General features: G+C 44.5%; 1 protein-coding gene across 1 annotated transcript; it reads right to left on the bottom strand.

The window, feature by feature from the left end:
• Positions 1–2,518: 2,518 nt before the first annotated feature.
• LOC149465117 (vomeronasal type-2 receptor 26-like) lies at positions 2,519–3,907 on the bottom strand. The gene has a single exon (XM_089673615.1). The coding sequence runs from the start codon at positions 3,905–3,907 to the stop codon at positions 3,029–3,031; it is 879 nt and encodes a 292-aa protein (XP_089529741.1). The 3' UTR covers positions 2,519–3,028.
• Positions 3,908–24,188: the final 20,281 nt, after the last annotated feature.

Here is a 24,188-nt window from a genome sequence, read left to right as displayed (position 1 = left end):
AAGGGGTCATTTGGGGGGGGGTTAGGTGCTATCCTGGCATTTCAGGGCCTCCAAAACTGTGATAGGTAGTCAGGAAGTGTAATGAGGAAATAAAGCCATTTAAAAGCCTGAAGGTGCTTATTGAATTTTGGGGTCCTGTACTTGGCTATACTGCCAAAACGTCTCTCACATGTGGTACCCCCATACTCGGGAGAAGTAGCAGAATGTATTTTGGGGAGTAATTCCACATATACCCATGGCTTGTGTGAGCAATAAATCATTTAATTGACAATTTTGTGTAATAAAAAAAAAAGTTGTGATTTTTCAAAAACTTGTGATAAAAAAATTAATTCTTCTATTGATTCAACATGCCTCTCAGAAAATAGTTTGGGGTGTCTACTTTCCAAAAAGGGGTCATTTTGGGGGGTGGGGGCGTTCTATGCCCAGCATTAGAAGTTTATACCACACATCACTCACTCATCTAACCACCTGAAGACCAAGCCTTTTTCTGACACTTTTTGCTCACATGAAAAAATCTGTATTTTTTGCTAGGAAATTAATTTAAACCCCCAAACAATATATATTTTTTAAAGCAGACACCATAGTGAATAAAATGGTGGGTACTACAAATTTTTATGGCACATAGTACTCTCACAGTGATTTTTCTAAGCAATTTTTTTTTAAAAAAATACACTTTTTTTACTTTTAATGCACAAAACACAATATATTGGCCAATTATTTGGTAAAATATAACAGATGATGGTATGCAGAGTAAATAGATACCAAACATGACATGCTTTAAAACTGTGCATGCTCCGTGCAATGGTGACAAACTGCATACATTTTTAATATCCATAGGCAATGCTTTAAAAGCCTTTACAAGCTACCATTTTAGATTTACAGAGGAGGTCTAGTGTTAGAATTACTGCCCTTCATCTGACGTTCACGGCGATACCTCACATGCATGGTGCAACCACTGTTTACATACCGGCACAGCGTCAAGGCTTGTGCACACAGGTGTGCACACATGGGAGGGGTGAGTTTTTATTTTTTTTTAAGTTGTGTTGATTTTTTTTATTATTTTTACACTGTACCTTTCATTTTTTTTTTTGATCACTTTTAATGCTATCACAGAGAATGCAAATATCCCCCATAACTTCAATGGGCATTGTCATATATTAATTTTTGAGAGATCTGGGGTCTATCAGACTCTGGATATCTCCTCTGCCCTTACATTATCTAATCAAACCAAGATCGGTGATCAGATGCTTTCCCAATGTACAAATGGCGCTGTTTATATTCTGTGAAACTGAAGTGATGAAATGCTTGTAGCTTCCGAATTCTTAGACTATAGAGATGATTGGCACCATTCTGGCCTCCAATCAGCTCTATGGTCAGCTGGCAGAAACATTCTCAGGTTCCCCTGATGGCACGGGACTGCCCGAGAAGGCTGTGGAAGGCAGCGGGGGAGGGGGGACATCATCTTCCGCTGCTTGTAAAAGCAATCCTGCACCTAATTAGCCACTAGGATTGATTTTACATGAAAGCCGATCGCCAGCTGAAAAAAACGACACCTGCCTGCAGTTGTAGCATCATCCTGGTATAACCATTCAAAGTCCAGTGATGTACCAGTACATCGTTGGTCCTTGTTGGGTGTATATACTATGTTCTTTTTTTTTGTATGCAGCCTGTGGACTGAATGAAAAAAAGAGAAGAAATCTCTGCCAGAAAAAGTGTGTGGTATGCCCACCATTAGAATATACCGCCCTGCATCCACCCACTTCTAATGGTGGGCACACATTAGGTCACACGGTGCCACATGCGCCAGTTCCAAGATTGTACAAATGTCTAAATAGTGGCACGCTTGAATACAACTTGTCCACGTATAAGTGGTACCCCATATGGAGAAATGATGACACCAAGTCCCAAACTATCTTGCCACTGCTCCCCATGTAGTGTGGGCATCCGGGGGGCTCCACGTGACTATCTTTTCCCTCGTAAATCCGAAACTTATAAGTATAGCCTGTTGTCCTCTCACAGGTCTTCTACATCTTGACCCCATATCTGGCACGCTTGCTGGGTAGAAATTGTTTGACTGGAAGGTGACCAGAAAAATGAATGAGGGACTCATCAACGCAGATGTTTTGCTGGGGAGTATAGACGTCTGAAAAATTTTTGGTTAAGGTGATTTACGAGGGGCTGAATTTTGTGGAGCCGGTCAAATTCAGGGTCACCCCAAGGATGACAGAGTGTATTGTCATTGAAATGTATAAAACACATTATACTCTCATATCTATGCCTGGCCATGTCAGCAGAGAACACGGCATATGATGAATCGGGTCTGCAGACCAATACAACCGCAATTCATTTCTTTTAGTAATGCCCATGTTGAGGGTTAGGCCCCCAAAAAATGTAAATTCGGAAACCGTAATGAGTTTCCATGCGAATGGTCTGGCAAGGTTTGAATTTGGGTTGGTGGCGATAAATTGTTGTGCATATAAAATGCTTTGATCCACAATCAACGCATACAGAGTACACCTTTACTGCTTTATGAATTTATTGATATAGTCGGATACATCTACATACAATGATAAATATAATGAATGTGACACTGACAAATGACATCACAATCATCTTCTAAGAGAACGTGTTTAATATTCACCTTTATGGAAGGTGATGACAGAAATCTTCCCTCTCTTGAGTGATGGGTGGTTTTGGTATCTGACGCTTTAGGATGTTTTTGATACTTTGTCCCCCTCTGGTCACTGTGGTTCCTCCTCAATAAGAGACTACATTGTTCTGTAGGGATGTAACGGCTGATGGGAGGAATCACTACACCCAGCAGGGGACAAGGTTTCCAACAAACCCAAAGTATCTGATACTAGTGGCATCCATAGCTCTGCAAGAGAGACTCAATTAGACTCACCATCTACCGAAGAGGTAAGTATTAAATATTTAAATTCCCAAACACGAGTACAATACTAAAATATATATATAATAATAGAGATAATGCCATAACTACAGGTAGCCCAGTGGTGCTCCATACATATCAGCGGATAACTGTCTTTGTATTCAGGTCAGGTCTGAACAGAATTATGTAACATTTTGGGAAGAATATACAGCCAAGAAGTCCAGAACTTGATGCCATTATAGCAAAGACCTCCACAGCCACCATGTATTTCCCTCTGGTGCTCAGATAGGCCGGGATCATGGCAATCCAGACACTGCAGAACACCAGCATGCTGAAGGTGATGTACTTGGCCTCATTAAAACTGTCCGGTAATGTCCTGGCCATAAAAGCGATAATGAAGCTCACAGCTGCCAGAAGCCCCATATATCCCAGGACAGAGTAGAAGCCGATAACTGAACCCTCATTACACTGAATGATGATCTTCCCCTGATAAGAGTGAGTGTCTTGATCCTGGAAGGGGGGAGAAATAGACAACCAAGTGACACAGATTATGACTTGGACCAGTGAGAAGATACAAATGATACAATTGGGCAGTTTGGTTCCCATCCATTTCCTCCAGGGACTCCCAGGTTTGGTGGCCTTAAAGGCAATACACACCACAATACTTTTGGCAAGTAGAGAAGAGACGGCAACTGAGAATATGACACCAAAAGAGGTGACACGCAGCATGCAGGTCACATCTACTGGATGGCCGAGGAACAAGAAGACACAGAGGAAGCTCAGCATGATGGAGACCAGGAGAAGATAGCTCAGGTTCCGGTTATTGGCTTTAACAATGGGGGTGTCCCGGTAATGTATAAATATCCCCAATATTAAACCAGTCAGAAGGCAACAGAGGAAGGAGACGGCTGAAAATACTGCAACAATGGTGTCACCAGTGTAGGAGAGAAATTCCACCGCTCTTGGAACACACCAATCCTTCTTCTCATTTGGCCATTCATCATCAGGACATTTCATGCAGTTTTCACTGTCTGCAGGAAGAACAATACAAACACAATGAGCATCGGGGTCAGAGCTTCTGAGGAAATGAACTGTCTTGTGTTGTCTCACAGCTAGCAATGGGATTTCCATCAGTTAATTGTGGGAGATAGATATTATTATTATTACATGGAGTTTATATAGCACCAAAGGGTTTACTCAGCGCTGTACAATAGAGTGGGGGGACAATACAAGAAACAGAACAGCAACAACAACAGTGAACGAGGGGTAAGAGGGCCCTACTCTTTCGAGATTACAATCTAGGAGGGAGGGGGTAGTAGCACAGGAGGAAGTGGCTGTGGGAGATGGAGTGGTAGGAAGAATGAAGGAGAATGGCTGTTAGGTGAGGGAGGGGTAGGCTTCCCTGAAGAGGTGGGTTTTAAGGGAGCACCTGAAGGTGAGGAGGGAAGGTGACAGTCTGATGGACTGAGGCAGTGAGTTCCAGAGGATGGGGGAGGACCTGGAGAAGTCTTGCAATCGTGTGTGGGAGGAGGAGACCAGAAAGCAAGATAGAAGGAGGTCCTGTGAGGAGCGAAGGGTACGGGTAGGGTGGTACTTGGGAATCAGGTTGGTGAGGTAGTTAGGGGCAGTGTTGTGCACGGCTTTGTAGGTCAGGGTTAGTAGTTTGAATTTGATGCGTTGGGAAATCGGGAGCCAGTGGAGGGATAGGCAGAGGGGGGTGGCAGAGGTGGAGCGGTTGGTGAGGTGAATGAGTCTGGCCGCTGAGTTTAGGATGGTCTGGAGCGGGGAGAGCCTGCACTGGGGTAGGCCTGTGAGAAGGGAGTTGCAGTAGTCAAGGCGTGAGATGATGAGGGAGTGTACTAGTAGTTTAGTGGTGTCTGGGGTAAGGAAGGAGCGTATCTTGGCGATGTTGCGGAGGTGGAGCCTGCATGTGTTTGTAAGTGATTTGACATGAGGTTGAAAGGAAAGGTTAGAGTCCAGAATGACGCCAAGGACTTTGGCTTGCGGGGCTGGATTGATGGTGGTGTTGTTGATAGTGATGGATAGGATGGGGGGGGGGGTGAGTGGGCAGGGGGAAAGATGAGGAGCTCAATTTTTGAGAGGTTAAGCTTGAGGAAATGGAGCGACATCCAGTCTGAGATGTCGTTTAGGTGAGTGATGCGGGCGGAGACTGCGGGGGTGAGGTGAGGGGTGGAGAGGTAAATTTGAGTGTCATCAGCGTAGAGGTGATAGTTGAACCCGTGGGAGTGTATGAGCTTGCCAAGGGAGGAGGTGTAGATGGAGAAGAGAAGGGGTCCAAGGAGAGAGCCCTGGGGGACCCCAACAGAGAGGGGGAGGGAAGGGGAGGTGGCACCATTGTAGAAAACACTGAAGGATCGTCAGGATAGGTAAGAGGAGAACCAGGAGAGAGCGGTGTCTCTGATGCCAAGGGAGAGAAGTTTATTAAGGAGGAGGGGGTGGTCAACTGTGTCAAAGGCTGTGGAGAGGTCCAGGAGAAGGAGGACAGAGTAGTCGCCTTTGGCTTTGGCGGTTAGCAGGTCGTTAGTGATTTTGCGGAGGGCGATTTTGGTGGAGTGTAGGGGACGGAAGCCGGACTGTAGTGGATCAAGGAGGTTGTTGTCAGGTGGGCGCTTAGGCGATCGTAGACTAGGCTCTCAAGGAGCTTGGAAGTAAATGGCAGCAGGGAGATGGGTCTGAGGTTGTTTGGGTCAGTGGGGTCCAGGGAGGACTTATTGAGTATGAGGGTGATGTGCGCATGCTTTAGGGGGGAGGGGAATGCGCCAGTAGAGAGGGAGAGATTGAAGATGTGGGTGAGGGAATGGTTAAGGGAAGAGGGGGGTGACTGGAGGAGTTGAGAGGGGATAGGGTCCAGGGGGCAGGTGGTGAGGCGGGCTTCTGAGAAGACCCTGGTGACTTCTTCAGTGGTATCAGGGCTGAAGGAGTACATTGTTGGGGGGGTTACGGTAAGCGGGGCCTTGGGTATGGTGGGGGGCAGTGCGGTTGCGAGGTCAGGGGAGGGGAGAGATGGGGGTGTGATGGGGGGGGAGGCTGGGTGGGAAGGTAGATTGCGAGTTGACTATGTCCTTACGGATTGTGTCAATCTTGTTGTGGAAATGAGTGGCAATCTCGTTGGCGGTGAGTGAAGTGCTGAGTGGAGGAGGGGGGGAGAGAGCAGGGAGTTGAAGGTGGAGAAGAGTCGGCGAGGGCAGGTGGAGAGGGTGTTGATCAGGTTTATGAAGTAGGCCTGCTTGACGGTGTGGAGGGAGGAGGTGAAGGTGAGGAAGGCAGATTTGTAGAGGGAGAACGCACGAGGGGACCTGGTTTTGCGCCATAGTCTCTCCAGCGTGCGACTTTTGAGGCTTTTAGTATGGTCGTTCTGCCATGGTTGGAGCGGTCTAGGTTTGATGTTGCGTGTGGTTAGGAGTGCCAGAGAGTCTAGGGCAGCTGACAGTGAGTCGTTGTTCGTGGTGGTGGCTAGGTCAGGACATGACAGTGGAAGGATGCTGTCGTGTAGGCGGTCGGCAGCCGAGTGGAGGGGGGCCGGGTGCAGGTTGCGGAGGTTGCGGCTGGTGATGGTTTGGCACTTTGGGGGGGAGTTAGGGGAAGGGGAGATGGAGAATGTGAGGAGGTGGTGGTTGGAGAGAGGGAGGGGGGTGTTAGTGAACTGGTTGAGGGTACAGAGGTGGGAGGAGACAAGGTCCAGGGTGTTCCCATCAATGTGGGTGGAGTATTGCGTGCTGTGTGAGCACAAAGGAGGAGCTTACGTGGAGGAGATGGGAAGTAGCTGGGTTGTTGTCGTTGATGGGGATATTGAAGTCCCAAGGATGATGGTTGGTAGCTCAGAGGAGAGGAAGAAGGGAAGCCAGGCGGTGAAGTCATCCAGGAAGCAGGGTATGGATCTGGGAGGCCTGTAGATCACTGCGATCCTTAGGGGGGTGGGGGAGAAGAGTCGGATGCAGTGAGCCTTGAAGGAGGAGAATGATAGAGAGGGGGGGTTAGGGAGGACCTGGAAGGTGCTCAGCGGTGACAAGAGCATGGCGACCCACCACCTCTGAGACCGCTTGGTCTAGGTGAATGGGTCCAGACGAGACCTCCATAGAAGAGTGCCACGGGGAGGTAGAGTCGGTGGCCTGTACCCAGGTCTCGGTGACCGCTATGAGGTTGAGGGAGCGGGAGATAAAGAGGTCATGGATGGCGGTAAGCTTGTTGCATACCGAGCGGGCGTTCAGGAGTGCAACCGAGAGAGGGGGGATGGATGCAATCTGAGGATTGCAGTAATCTATCGGCCTCCTGAACCCGTATCCCGCTTCCTTGATGATAACTCTACCTGGGTACCCTTCTTCCTCTCCTCTGAGCTACCCACTATCATCTTTGGAGACTTCAATATCCCTATCAACGTCAATAACCTGGCTGCATCCCAGCTCCTCCACCTAACTTCTTCCTTTGCACTCACACAGTGTACACAGTCCTCCACCCACTCCGACGGGAACACCCTGGATCTTGTCTTCTCTCATCTCTGCACCCCCCACAACCTCACAAAAGCCCCTTTCCCTCTCTCTGACCACAACCTTGTTATGTTCTCCGTCTCCCCATCCTCAAACTCCTCCCCCCATTCCTCAAACCATCACCAGCCGTAACCTCCGCAACCTGAACCCTGCCCCCCTCCACTCTGCAGCTGACTGACTCTATGACAGTATCCTTCCACTGTCCTGCGCTGACCTGGCCGCTACTGCTTATAACAATTCACTGTCAGCCGCCCTAGACTCCTTAGCACCCGTAACAACACGTAGCATCAGATCCCGACTGCTTCAACCCTGGCAGAACGACCACACCAAGAATTTTAAACAATGCTGTCGTGCGCTGGAGCGACTATGGTGCAAAACCAGATCCCAAGAAGTGTACACCCTATACAAATCTGCTTTCCTCACCTACACCTCCTCCCTCTATGCTGCCAAACAAGCCTACTTCGTAACCTTCATCAATACCCTCTCCTCCAGTCCTCGCCAGCTCTTCACTTTTAACTCTCTACTCTCTCCCCCCCACCTCCACCCAGTATCTCACACACCACCCACAAGATTGCTAACCACTTCCAAAACAAGATCATCGCAATTCGTAGGGACATCGCCAATGCTCATCCTCCACCCCACCAAGCCTCCCTCCAATGATAACCCTCAACACTCCCCTCCTCTGACCTCTCAACTGCCCAGATCCCAATCCATCAGACTGTCACCTACCCTCCTCACTTTTAGGCGCACCCTGAAAATCCATCTCTTCAAGGAAGCCTACCCCGCCCTCACCTAACAGCCGATCTCCTCCACTCCTCCCACCACTCCATACCCCACAGCCTCTTCTTCTTGTACCACTATCCCCTCTCTCCTAGATTCTAAGCTCGAAGGAGTAGGGCCCTCGAACCCCTCGTGTATTGTATTGTTACTGTATCGTCTCATGTTCTGTCCCCCACTATAATGTACAGCGCTGAGCAAACTTTTTGGCACTATATAAATACTGTATAATAATGATATATGAATCACTGATGTATTATACATGGAGATCATATCCCCCCTTATGTATTATACATGGAGATCATATCCCCCCTTATGTATTATACATGGAGATCATATCCCCCCTTATGTATTATACATGGAGATCATATCCCCCCTTATGTATTATACATGGAGATCATATCCCCCTTATGTATTATACATGGAGATCATATCCCCCCTTATGTATTATACATGGAGATCATATCACCCCTTATGTATTATACATGGAGATCATATCCCCCCTTATGTATTATACATGGAGATCATATCCCCCCTTATGTATTATACATGGAGATCATATCACCCCTTATGTATTATACATGGAGATCATACCCCCCCTTATGTATTATACATGGAGATCATATCCCCCTTATGTATTATACATGGAGATCATATCCCCCTTATGTATTATACATGGAGATCATATCCCCGTTATGTATTATACATGGAGATCATATCCCCCTTATGTATTATACATGGAGATCATATCCCCCCCTTATGTATTATACATGGAGATCATATCCCCCTTATGTATTATACACGGAGATCATATCCCCCTTATGTATTATACATGGAGATCATATCCCCCCTTATGTATTATACACGGAGATCATATCCCCCTTATGTATTATACATGGAGATCATATCCCCCCTTATGTATTATACACGGAGATCATATCCCCCCTTATGTATTATACATGGAGATCATATCCCCCCTTATGTATTATACATGGAGATCATATCCCCCTTATGTATTATACATGGAGATCATATCCCCCCTTATGTATTATACATTGAGATCATATCCCCCCTTATGTATTATACATGGTGATCATATCCCCCCCTTATGTATTATACATGGAGATCATATCCCCCCCTTATGTATTATACATGGAGATCATATCCCCCTTATGTATTATACATGGAGATCATATCCCCCCTTATGTATTATACATGGAGATCATATCCCCCCTTATGTATTAGACATGGAGATCATATCTCCCCTTATGTATTATACATGGAGATCATATCCCCCCTTATGTATTATACATGGAGATCATATCCCCCCTTATGTATTATACATGGAGATCATACCCCCCCTTATGTATTATACATGGATATCATATTCCCCCTTATGTATTATACATGGAGATCATATCCCCCCCTTATGTATTATACATGGAGATCATATCCCCCCTTATGTATTATACACGGAGATCATATCCCCCCTTATGTATTATACATGGAGATCATATCCCCCCTTATGTATTATACATGGAGATCATATCCCCCCTTATGTATTATACATGGAGATCATATCCCCCCTTATGTATTATACATGGAGATCATATCCCCCTTATGTATTATGCATGGAGATCATATCCCCCCTTATGTATTATACATTGAGATCATATCCCCCCTTATGTATTATACATGGTGATCATATCCCCCCCTTATGTATTATACATGGAGATCATATCACCCTTAGGTATTATACATGGAGATCATATCCCCCCCTTATGTATTATACATGGAGATCATATCCCCCTTATCTATTATACATGGAGATCATATCCCCCCTTATGTATTATACATGGAGATCATATCCCCCCTTATGTATTATACATGGAGATCATATCTCCCCTTATGTATTATACATGGAGATCATATCCCCCCTTATGTATTATACATGGAGATCATATCCCCCCTTATGTATTATACATGGAGATCATATCCCCCCCTTATGTATTATACATTGAGATCATATCCCCCCTTATGTATTATACATGGAGATCATATCCCCCCCTTATGTATTATACATTGAGATCATATCCCCCCTTATGTATTATACATGGAGATCATATCCCCCCCTTATGTATTATACATTGAGATCATATCCCCCCCTTATGTATTATACATTGAGATCATATCCCCCCTTATGTATTATACATGGAGATCATATCCCCCTTATGTATTATACACGGAGATCATATCCCCCCTTATGTATTATACATGGAGATCATATCCCCCCTTATGTATTATACATGGTGATCATATCCCCCCCTTATGTATTATACATGGAGATCATATCACCCTTAGGTATTATACATGGAGATCATATCCCCCCCTTATGTATTATACATGGAGATCATATCCCCCTTATCTATTATACATGGAGATCATATCCCCCCTTATGTATTATACATGGAGATCATATCCCCCCTTATGTATTATACATGGAGATCATATCTCCCCTTATGTATTATACATGGAGATCATATCCCCCCTTATGTATTATACATGGAGATCATATCCCCCCTTATGTATTATACATGGAGATCATATCCCCCCCTTATGTATTATACATTGAGATCATATCCCCCCTTATGTATTATACATGGAGATCATATCCCCCCCTTATGTATTATACATTGAGATCATATCCCCCCTTATGTATTATACATGGAGATCATATCCCCCCCTTATGTATTATACATTGAGATCATATCCCCCCCTTATGTATTATACATGGAGATCATATCCCCCTTATGTATTATACACGGAGATCATATCCCCCCTTATGTATTATACATGGATATCATATTCCCCCTTATGTATTATACATGGAGATCATATCCCCCCCTTATGTATTATACATGGATATCATATTCCCCCTTATGTATTATACATTGAGATCATATCCCCCCTTATGTATTATACATGGAGATCATATCCCCCCTTATGTATTATACATGGATATCATATTCCCCCTTATGTATTATACATGGAGATCATATCCCCCTTATGTATTATACATTGAGATCATATCCCCCCTTATGTATTATACATGGAGATCATATCCCCCCTTATGTATTATACATTCAGATCATATCTCCCCTTATGTATTATACATGGAGATCATACCCCCCCTTATGTATTATACATGGAGATCATACCCCCCCCCCCCTTATGTATTATACATGGAGATCATATATCCCCTTTTATATTATACATGGAGATCATAGCCCCCCTTATGCATTATACATGGAGATCATAGCCCCCCTTATGTATTATACATGGAGATCATATCCCCCCCTTATGTATTATACATTGAGATCATATCCCCCCTTATGTATTATACATGGTGATCATATCCCCCCCTTATGTATTATACATGGAGATCATATCACCCTTAGGTATTATACATGGAGATCATATCCCCCCCTTATGTATTATACATGGAGATCATATCACCCCTTATGTATTATACATGGAGATCATATCCCCCTTATGTATTATACATGGAGATCATATCCCCCCTTATGTATTATACATGGAGATCATATCCCCCTTATGTATTATACATGGAGATCATATCCCCTTTATGTATTATACATGGAGATCATATCCCCGTTATGTATTATACATGGAGATCATATCCCCCTTATTTATTATACTAGGAGATCATATCCCCCCCTTATGTATTATACATGGAGATCATATCCCCCTTAGGTATTATACATGGAGATCATATCCCCTTATGTATTATACATGGAGATCATATCCCCCCTTATGTATTATACACGGAGATCATATCCCCCCTTATGTATTATACATGGAGATCTTATCCCCCCTTATGTATTATACATGGAGATCATATCCCCCTTATGTATTATGCATGGAGATCATATCCCCCCTTATGTATTATACATGGAGATCATATCCCCCCTTATGTATTATACATGGAGATCATATCCCCCCTTATGTATTATACATGGAGATCATATCCCCCTTATGTATTATGCATGGAGATCATATCCCCCCTTATGTATTATACATGGAGATCATATCCCCCTTATGTATTATACATGGAGATCATATCCCCCCTTATGTATTATACATGGAGATCATATCCCCCCTTATGTATTATACATGGAGATCATATCCCCCCTTATGTATTATACATGGTGATCATATCCCCCCTTATGTATTATACATGGTGATCATATCCCCCCCCTTATGTATTATACATGGAGATCATATCACCCTTATGTATTATACATGGAGATCATATCCCCCCCTTATGTATTATACATGGAGATCATATCCCCCCTTATGTATTATTCATGGAGATCATATCTCCCCTTATGTATTATACATGGAGATCATATCCCCCCTTATGTATTATACATGGAGATCATATCCCCCCTTATGTATTATACATGGAGATCATATCCCCCCTTATGTATTATACATGGATATCATATTCCCCCTTATGTATTATACATGGAGATCATATCCCCCCCTTATGTATTATACATGGAGATCATATCCCCCCTTATGTATTATACATGGAGATCATATCCCCCTTATGTATTATACACGGAGATCATATCCCCCTTATGTATTATACATGGAGATCATATCCCCCTTATGTATTATACACGGAGATCATATCCCCCCCTTATGTATTATACATGGAGATCATATCCCCCTTATGTATTATACATGGATATCATATTCCCCCTTATGTATTATACATGGAGATCATATCCCCCCCTTATGTATTATACATGGAGATCATATCCCCCCCTTATGTATTATACACGGAGATCATATCCCCCCCTTATGTATTATACATGGAGATCATATCCCCCTTATGTATTATACATGGATATCATATTCCCCCTTATGTATTATACATGGAGATCATATCCCCCCCTTATGTATTATACATTGAGATCATATCCCCCCTTATGTATTATACATGGAGATCATATCCCCCCTTATGTATTATACATGGAGATCATATCCCCCCCTTATGTATTATACATTGAGATCATATCCCCCCTTATGTATTATACATGGAGATCATATCCCCCTTATGTATTATACATGAGATCATATCCCCCCTTATGTATTATACATGGATATCATATCCCCCCCTTATGTATTATACATGGAGATCATATCCCCCCTTATGTATTATACATGGAGATCATTTCCCCCCTTATGTATTATACATGGAGATCATATCCCCCCTTATGTATTATACATGGAGATCATATCCCCCCTTATGTATTATACATGGAGATCATATCCCCCTTATGTATTATACATTCAGATCATATCTCCCCTTATGTATTATACATGGAGATCATACCCCCCCTTATGTATTATACATGGAGATAATACCCCCCCCCTTATGTATTATACATGGAGATCATATATCCCCTTATGTATTATACATGGAGATCATAGCCCCCCTTATGCATTATACATGGAGATCATAGCCCCCCTTATGTATTATACATGGAGGTCATATCCCTCCCTTATGTATTATACATGGAGATCATATATCCCCTTATGTATTATACATGGAGATCATATCCCCCCTTATGTATTACTAATGGATATCATATCCCCCCTTATGTATTATACATGGAGATCATATCCCCCCCTTATGTATTATACATGGAGATCATATCCCCCCTTATGTATTATACATGGTGATCATATCCCCCCTTATTTATTATACATGGAGATCAAATCCCCCCCCCCTTATGTATATACATGGAGATCATATCCCCCCTTATGTATATACATGGAGATCATATCCCCCCTTATGTATTATACATGGAGATCATATCCCCCCTTATGTATTACACAAGGAGATCATATCCCCCTTATGTATTATACATGGAGATCATATCCCCCTTATGTATTATACATGGAGATCATATCCCCCCTTATGTATTACTAATGGATATCATATCCCCCCTATGTATTATACATGGAGATCATATCCCCCCCTTATGTATTATACATGGAGGTCATATCCCCCCTTATGTATTATACATGGAGATCATATCCCCCCTTATGTATTATACATGGAGATCATATCCCCCCTTATGTATTATACATGGAGATCATATCCCCCTTATGTATTATACATGGAGATCATATCCCCCTTATGTATTATACATGGAGATCATATCCCCCCTTATGTATTACTAATGGATATCATATCCCCCCTTATGTATTATACATGGAGATCATAACCCCCTTATGTATTATACATGGAGATCATATCCCCCCTTATGTATTATACATGGAGATCATATCCCCCTTATGTATTATACATGGAGATCATATCCCCCTTATGTATTATACATGGAGATCATATCCCCCTTATGTATTATATATGGAGATCATATCCCCCCTTATGTATTACTAATGGATATCATATCCCCCCTTATGTATTATACATGGAGATCATATCCCCCTTATGTATTATACATGGTGATCATATCCCCACTTATGTATTATACATGGAGATCATATCCCCCCTTATGTATTATACATGGAGATCATATCCCCCCTTATGTATTATACATGGAGATCATATCCCCCCCTTATGTATTATACATGGAGATCATATCCCCCCTTATGTATTATACATGGAGATCATATCCCCCCTTATGTATTATACATGGAGATCATATCCCCCTTATGTATTATACATGGAGATCATATCCCCCTTATGTATTATACATGGTGATCATATCCCCCTTATGTATTATACATGGAGATCATATCCCCCTTATGTATTATACATGGCGATCAGCGACTTATAGTGGAACTGTGACAGGCATTCTGACACTGGGGGGGGGGGGGGGGGACTGACTTGGTGTTACTGACATCCCTAGTGACAGCAATACAGTGATCAGTGCTAATAAAAAGCACCGACACTGTACTAATGGCACCGGGCAGGAAGGGGTTAACGTGGGGCGATCAAAGGGTTACCTGTGTGCTGTGTTTGTGTTTCACTGTAAGCATTCTGCTATGCAGAGCCATACAAAGCATTGTGCAGGAGCTGACAGGCGAGAGATCCGTGTTGTCTATACACAGGTCTCTCCCCTGTCGGAGATACTCGGTGATCACCGGGTGCCAGCAAGTAATCACCGGCCAGGACCCGGTGATTGACAGCCGAGGCTGCAAATGGCGGTGCTACCCGGAACTGCGAAATCACATATATATACATGATTGTGTGCACCCGTTCCGAGCTGTAGCTGTATTTCTGCTATAGGGCGGCACGGAACCGGTTAACTACATTGGTAAAGTCTGCCGAGTCCAACAATAACTAAGAAATACAAACTGTACCGGAAATGTTGGATATCTCTCCTTCTGGACACGGGGAACACTCATAGCAGCATTTATATATGGAAGAGCCAAACTTTTTTCTGCTGCCGGGTAAACAGGGATCTGAGCATCGAGATACCGGAACCTGAAATCAGAAATTATTATTATTATTATCATTATTATTAACCATTTCCATACTGGGCACTGAAAGGATCTAGATAACCTCCGTTTTGTTGATGTACGCCATTTTAAGTATTAAGTTAGCTTTTTGCAGATATATTAGAAGTTTAATGAAACTGTTTTTGGTTGTTCAAGGATGTATCAACAGAAGCTAACATGACCCTGACAATGTCTTTGTCTGGTTGTTTCTCAGAAAGTTAGCCAAAACAATTTGTACCAAGAAATGTATATGTTATGTTTCATGTAGTCAGCTCATGATGGAAATTTACAAGTTACAGTTTTGAAACTCGCTCCCCCCCCTCCCTTATTATTTCTGTATTCTATATAATCTTACTAATGTCTAATAAACTTTGAACAAATCTGAACATAAGCTGACGTTATTTCCGTGTTCAAGGGGTGTTCCCAGAATTCTGCTGATAAACCAGGAATCTCTCCACAGACTGGGGGTCTCTGAGGGGATAAAGAAAATCATCCTTTCAGCTGGGGGCTCGTCCGGGATGACCACCCACCTCACTTGGTAAGTAAACCTTTTGTCTTTTTATGACTAAAAGCTCTTTCTTGCCCTGTGTTGAGGGAAGGTCTTGAATCATTCTGTATTGTCTATATAGACCCGTGATAACCTGTAGCTGCTTTTGGTAATCAGACTTAACTCTTTGGTAGAGTTACAAAATAGTGCACTATTAAAAAAAAGAGTGTTTTTGGTAAACACAGATTGTTCTTTGGTAGAACACACTGTTTTTTGGTAAAACAGTGAAGAGATAACTTTTGGGAAGTTATCAAAAGGTTAATAAGTCTGTGGAGCAGATTCTGGTTTATCTGTCTTTTGCTTTTTCTTTCTGTTGCGTAGAAGTAGAAGATAATTTGTTGTGTGGAACAAAATAAGAATTTAAGGTAAAATTGTCTTATCCACTGTCTAAATATGGGTCAAGGAGGTAGTTACCCACCAGGTCCCCCAGAAAAGGGAGAAAATAGTAAGGATTATGTTGCTAGAGTTTGGGGAATGGATTATTATTTAATAAATCCCTGGGTGGATTGTATGGCTGGTTGGACAGAAGCCATGGGAAGTACAGACCCATTCCAGAGAGAGGGAGAGATTTTATGGGAATTTTAGGGATTTCTCTGAGAGTAACATCAGAAGGAGGTGTTGTTGCCAGATCCTCCAAAGTACCCATTATACCCACCTATTTCAATGATGAAAGTCATCCCTCACACATTACACCCCCTCCTGATACACATCCAGTTTGGGTCACAAATTCTATGGATGTAGGATTAATTTCATGTACATCATACACAGTCACTAGAGATGAGCGAATCGAAGTATCCGAAGTGGAATTCGAGTCGAATATCGGAAAAATTTCGATTCGTGCCGAATCCGAAAAACAGCCTAATTCGGACGCGCGAATCGAAATTTTTCCGAAAATGGCGGCTGACATGTGCGGCGACGGAGCGGGGATGTCGGGGAAGGCGCGCAGACAAGGCGCGCTGCCCCATAATGCATTCCTCAACGACATGTGATCGCATCAGCCAATCAGCAGCCAGCCAGCCAGCACTGTGTAATGGTCGAGGTATATATAGCGGCCATTTTGGAAATCTTCATTTGCCTGCAGTCATTGAACAGAGGCAGACCGCTCTGTACTAGGGACAGGGACAGAGTTAGGGCCACAGAAACGAGAATTGGGGACAGAGAGAAGTTACTTAGGGACAGAGAACCATTAGTCAGGGACACAGACTTGTTAATGAGGGCCACAGAATCGTTATTTAGGGACAAAGAAACGCTAGTTAGGGCCACAGAATTCATACTCAGGGACAGACAGAATTGTTACTCAGTGCCAGAGAATTGTTACTTAGGGCCACAGAAACGTTATTAGGGCCACAGAATTTTTACTCAGGGACAGACAGAATTGTTACTGAGTGCCAGAGAATTGTTACTCAGGGACAGACAGAATTGTTACTGAGTGCCAGAGAATTCTTACTCAGGGCCACAGAATTCATTCTCAGGGACAGACAGAATTGTTACTCAGGGACAGACAGAATTGTTACTGAGTGCCAGAGAATTGTTACTCAGGGACAGACAGAATTGTTACTGAGTGCCAGAGAATTGTTACTCAGGGACAGACAGAATTGTTACTGAGTGCCAGAGAATTGTTACTCAGGGACAGACAGAATTGTTACTGAGTGCCAGAGAATTGTTACTCAGGGACAGACAGAATTGTTACTGAGTGCCAGAGAATTGTTACTCGCACAGACACAAAATTGTTACTTGCACAGACACAGAATTGTTACTCGCACAGACACAGAATTGTTACTCAGGGCCACAGAATTCATACTCAGGGACAGACAGAATTGTTACTGAGTGCCAGAGAATTGTTACTCAGGGACAGACAGAATTGTTACTGAGTGCCAGAGAATTGTTACTCAGGGACAGACAGAATTGTTACTGAGTGCCAGAGAATTGTTACTCGCACAGACACAAAATTGTTACTTGCACAGACACAGAATTGTTACTCGCACAGACACAGAATTGTTACTCAGGGCCACAGAATTCATACTCAGGGACAGACAGAATTGTTACTGAGTGCCAGAGAATTGTTACTCAGGGACAGACAGAATTGTTACTGAGTGCCAGAGAATTGTTACTCAGGGACAGACAGAATTGTTACTGAGTGCCAGAGAATTGTTACTCAGGGACAGACAGAATTGTTACTGAGTGCCAGAGAATTGTTACTCAGGGACAGACAGAATTGTTACTGAGTGCCAGAGAATTGTTACTCGCACAGACACAAAATTGTTACTTGCACAGACACAGAATTGTTACTCGCACAGACACAGAATTGTTACTCAGGGCCACAGAATTCATACTCAGGGATAGACAGAATTGTTACTGAGTGCCAGAGAATTGTTACTCAGGGACAGACAGAATTGTTACTGAGTGCCAGAGATTTGTTACTCGCACAGACACAAAATTGTTACTTGCACAGACACAGAATTGTTACTCGCACAGACACAGAATTGTTACTCAGGGCCACAGAATTCATACTCAGGGACAGACAGAATTGTTACTGAGTGCCAGAGAATTGTTACTCAGGGACAGACAGAATTGTTACTGAGTGCCAGAGAATTGTTACTCAGGGACAGACAGAATTGTTACTGAGTGCCAGAGAATTGTTACTCAGGGACAGACAGAATTGTTACTGAGTGCCAGAGAATTGTTACTCAGGGACAGACAGAATTGTTACTGAGTGCCAGAGAATTGTTACTCGCACAGACACAAAATTGTTACTTGCACAGACACAGAATTGTTACTCGCACAGACACAGAATTGTTACTCAGGGCCACAGAATTCATACTCAGGGATAGACAGAATTGTTACTGAGTGCCAGAGAATTGTTACTCAGGGACAGACAGAATTGTTACTGAGTGCCAGAGAATTGTTACTCAGGGACAGACAGAATTGTTACTGAGTGCCAGAGAATTGTTACTCGCACAGACACAAAATTGTTACTTGCACAGACACAGAATTGTTACTCGCACAGACACAGAATTGTTACTCAGGGCCACAGAATTCATACTCAGGGATAGACAGAATTGTTACTGAGTGCCAGAGAATTGTTACTCAGGGACAGACAGAATTGTTACTGAGTGCCAGAGAATTGTTACTCAGGGACAGACAGAATTGTTACTGAGTGCCAGAGATTTGTTACTCGCACAGACACAAAATTGTTACTTGCACAGACACAGAATTGTTACTCGCACAGACACAGAATTGTTACTCAGGGCCACAGAATTCATACTCAGGGACAGACAGAATTGTTACTGGGTGCCAGAGAATTGTTACTCAGGGACAGACAGAATTGTTACTGAGTGCCAGAGAATTGTTACTCAGGGACAGACAGAATTGTTACTGAGTGCCAGAGATTTGTTACTCGCACAGACACAAAATTGTTACTTGCACAGACACAGAATTGTTACTCGCACAGACACAGAATTGTTACTCAGGGCCACAGAATTCATACTCAGGGACAGACAGAATTGTTACTGAGTGCCAGAGAATTGTTACTCAGGGACAGACAGAATTGTTACTGAGTGCCAGAGAATTGTTACTCAGGGACAGACAGAATTGTTACTGAGTGCCAGAGAATTGTTACTCGCACAGACACAAAATTGTTACTTGCACAGACACAGAATTGTTACTCGCACAGACACAGAATTGTTACTCAGGGCCACAGAATTCATACTCAGGGATAGACAGAATTGTTACTGAGTGCCAGAGAATTGTTACTCAGGGACAGACAGAATTGTTACTGAGTGCCAGAGAATTGTTACTCAGGGACAGACAGAATTGTTACTGAGTGCCAGAGAATTGTTACTTAGGGCCACAGAAACTTTAATTAGGGCCACAGAATTTTTACTCAGGGACAGACAGAATTGTTACTGAGTGCCAGAGAATTGTTACTCAGGGACAGACAGAATTGTTACCGAGTGCCAGAGAATTGTTACTCAGGGACAGACAGAATTGTTACTGAGTGCCAGAGAATTGTTACTCGCACAGACACAAAATTGTTACTTGCACAGACACAGAATTGTTACTCGCACAGACACAGAATTGTTACTCAGGGCCACAGAATTCATACTCAGGGATAGACAGAATTGTTACTGAGTGCCAGAGAATTGTTACTCAGGGACAGACAGAATTGTTACTGAGTGCCAGAGAATTGTTACTCAGGGACAGACAGAATTGTTACTGAGTGCCAGAGAATTGTTACTCGCACAGACACAAAATTGTTACTTGCACAGACACAGAATTGTTACTCGCACAGACACAGAATTGTTACTCAGGGCCACAGAATTCATACTCAGGGATAGACAGAATTGTTACTGAGTGCCAGAGAATTGTTACTCAGGGACAGACAGAATTGTTACTGAGTGCCAGAGAATTGTTACTCAGGGACAGACAGAATTGTTACTGAGTGCCAGAGAATTGTTACTCGCACAGACACAAAATTGTTACTCGCACAGACACAGAATTGTTACTCAGGGCCACAGAATTCATACTCAGGGACAGACAGAATTGTTACTCAGGGACAGACAGAATTGTTACTGAGTGCCAGAGAATTGTTACTCAGGGACAGACAGAATTGTTACTGAGTGCCAGAGAATTGTTACTCAGGGACAGACAGAATTGTTACTGAGTGCCAGAGAATTGTTACTCGCACAGACACAAAATTGTTACTTGCACAGACACAGAATTGTTACTCGCACAGACACAGAATTGTTACTCAGGGCCACAGAATTCATACTCAGGGATAGACAGAATTGTTACTGAGTGCCAGAGAATTGTTACTCAGGGACAGACAGAATTGTTACTGAGTGCCAGAGAATTGTTACTCAGGGACAGACAGAATTGTTACTGAGTGCCAGAGAATTGTTACTCGCACAGACACAAAATTGTTACTTGCACAGACACAGAATTGTTACTCGCACAGACACAGAATTGTTACTCAGGGCCACAGAATTCATACTCAGGGACAGACAGAATTGTTACTGAGTGCCAGAGAATTGTTACTCAGGGACAGACAGAATTGTTACTGAGTGCCAGAGAATTGTTACTCGCACAGACACAAAATTGTTACTTGCACAGACACAGAATTGTTACTCGCACAGACACAGAATTGTTACTCAGGGCCACAGAATTCATACTCAGGGACAGACAGAATTGTTACTGAGTGCCAGAGAATTGTTACTCAGGGACAGACAGAATTGTTACTGAGTGCCAGAGAATTGTTACTCGCACAGACACAAAATTGTTACTTGCACAGACACAGAATTGTTACTCGCACAGACACAGAATTGTTACTCGCACAGACACATAATTGTTACTCAGGGCCACAGAATTCATACTCAGGGACAGACAGAATTGTTACTGAGTGCCAGAGAATTGTTACTCAGGGACACCTAATCGTTGAATTAAATAGTATGTCAGACAACATGCAGAGGAGTGGCAGAGGAGGCAATGTTTTAGGAGCGAGCAGACGTGGCAGCAGAGGAAGGGGTCGAGGCAGCAGTATTCGCAGCCAGAGGCCAGTGCTCCCGGTGTCATCCAGCGGTCGTGTCTCCACCGACATCCCTGCCGTCATTGATTGGTTGGCTCGGTCGTCTTCCTCTTCCCAGGTCACCTCTGACACCTACAGCCAACGGTCGGTGGGTACGTCAGACACAACCGTTAGTTGGCATGGCCCGGGACCAAGCCCACTGAAATCACGTGTCCTCTACCTGCCCCTGTCCTTTGCTGTTCCCTCACCAAGCGAAGTATCGCATGCTGTGGGCTCAGCCCCACTGTACAGTGAGGAAGAGCTAACAGAGGGCGGTCAGGAACGGGGGGAGACATCGGCCTTTTCAGCAGCCAAGCGAACAAGTACTGGCGAGGAGAGTGGCTCGGTAGCCGGTCTAGAGACAGGTCTGTCTCCTGACCCAGACGCAGCCGAGGGGGCTAGTAGTGAGGCGGAGACCCTACTTGATGATGAGGAGGTTGATCGCACTTGGCAGCCTCGTCGTCATCAGGCAATTTCTTCCGCATCATCAGGAGAAGAGGGTGGCAGCTTGGCAGCGAGCAAAACAGTCGGTGGGTTGCCCAGGAGACAGCAGCAGGGTCGCATCAGTGTCAGTGGAGCCAAACGTCCACGGAGTAGAGCACCAGCTCCACTGCAGCCTACCACCACGGCCAGTAGTGGTGCCGTTGCGCACGGAGGAAGTAGCAGTCAGCCAGTGAAGAGTAGCGGGGGCAAAGTTTCCTACTCGGTGGTGTGGCAATTTTTCCTCAAGCCGCCCGAGGAAGTAAACGTAGCCGTATGTCGACTATGTGGCCAGAAATGCAAGCGTGGCCAGGGGGCCCATGTTGGGACCACAGCGTTGCGTCAGCATATGCAGCGTCACCATTCGGTGGCCTGGGAAAACCGTGATAAACATACGGCGGTTCTGCCTGCCCCAGCCCCCGCTCCATCACCCGCTCCGTTACTTGCTCCGTCACCCGACGTCGTCAATCGCCCTCTATCAGCCAGTCAAGGCTCCAACACCTCTGCTGAGGGGAGTTGTCGCTCATTGGCATCTTCCGCTCGTTCAGATGCTCCTTCTCCTGCTACTCCTCTTCTCGGATTCCGTCAACAGTCTTTCTTGGAATCCGTATCCAAGAGACAACAGTTTGCGAGCACGCACCCGACGGTGCAAAAGCTGAACGTCCTCCTGTCCAAGTTGCTGGTGCTGCAGTCCCTCCCTTTCCAACTGGTGGACTCAGCACCTTTCCGAGAAATGATGGCTTGTGCCGCGCCGCGGTGGAGAGTGCCAAGCCGTCATTTCTTTGCCCAAAAGGCAGTGCCAGCCCTGCATTCACATGTAGAAGAGATGGTGGGCCAGTCTTTGAGCATGTCGGTCTCTGCCAAAGTGCACGGCAGCGCCGACGTGTGGAGCTGTAACTACGGTCAGGGACAGTACATGTCATTTACGGCCCACTGGGTGAACGTGGTGCCGGCACAGCCGCACCAGCAACTTGGACAGGTCACGACGCTTTTGCCTCCACGTTTGCATGTCCTTGGTCCAGCAAGCATGTCCGCCTCTACCACCTCTTTTTCCGCCGTGTCCTCAGCCGCCACCCCCGTGCCAAGTCCCATTACCCGACCGGCATATCACATGTGCAGGGCGCAACGGTGTCACGCTGTGCTGCACCTGGTATGCCTTGGCGAACGTAGTCACACAGGGGAGGAACTGCTGAGTGTAATGAACAGAGAAATCGACAGATGGCTGTCTCCGCGCAAACTAAAAATCGGAACCATGTTGACTGACAACGGAAAGAACATGGTGTCTGCTCTGCGTCAAGGAAGGTTGTGCCATGCGCCATGCATGGCTCACGTGTTCAATCTGGTTGTCAAGCGGTTCCTAAAATCCACCATCCCACTGCAAGACATCCTTAAAATGTCACGTAAACTGTGCATGCATTTCAGCCATTCCTACACCGCAAAGAACACCCTCATTGAGCTGCAGCGGCAGAACGGAATTCCACAGCATCGCCTGATCTGCGACGTTGCAACAAGGTGGAATTCAACCCTACACATGTTAGACCGCCTTTACGAGCAGCGAAAGGCCATCACCGATTTCCTGATGTTACAAGCGGATAAAGGTACTCCCCTGTGTAACTTAGATGTCAGCCATTGGCAGCTCATGCGTGACACCTGCCGCTTGCTCAGGCCCTTTGAGGAGGCCACGCTATTCGTGAGTCGGCAGGACTATGGGATGAACGACGTCATTCCTCTGTTGCACGTCCTGGAACAAATGCTGTTAACAATGGCTGGTCAGGGTGCGGTAGACGTGGCGCACAGATCTCAACGCCACATGACCCCTGTGGGGGCAGGACAGGAAGAAGAGGAGGAGGTAGAGGAGGACAT

Source organism: Staurois parvus, unplaced genomic scaffold (genome assembly GCF_062004578.1).
Source record: "Staurois parvus isolate SC_StPar_1 unplaced genomic scaffold, SC_StPar_1.0 ptg000143l, whole genome shotgun sequence".
NCBI lineage: Eukaryota > Metazoa > Chordata > Amphibia > Anura > Ranidae > Staurois > Staurois parvus.
The sequence above is the reverse complement of the archived record's forward strand: the minus strand, read 5'-3'. Positions and strand labels throughout refer to the sequence as shown.

Excerpts from the sequence above, each read along its gene's own strand:
- LOC149465117 (XM_089673615.1), bottom strand. The coding sequence starts at position 3,907 with ATGAAATGTCCTGATGATGAATGGCCAAATGAGAAGAAGGATTGGTGT.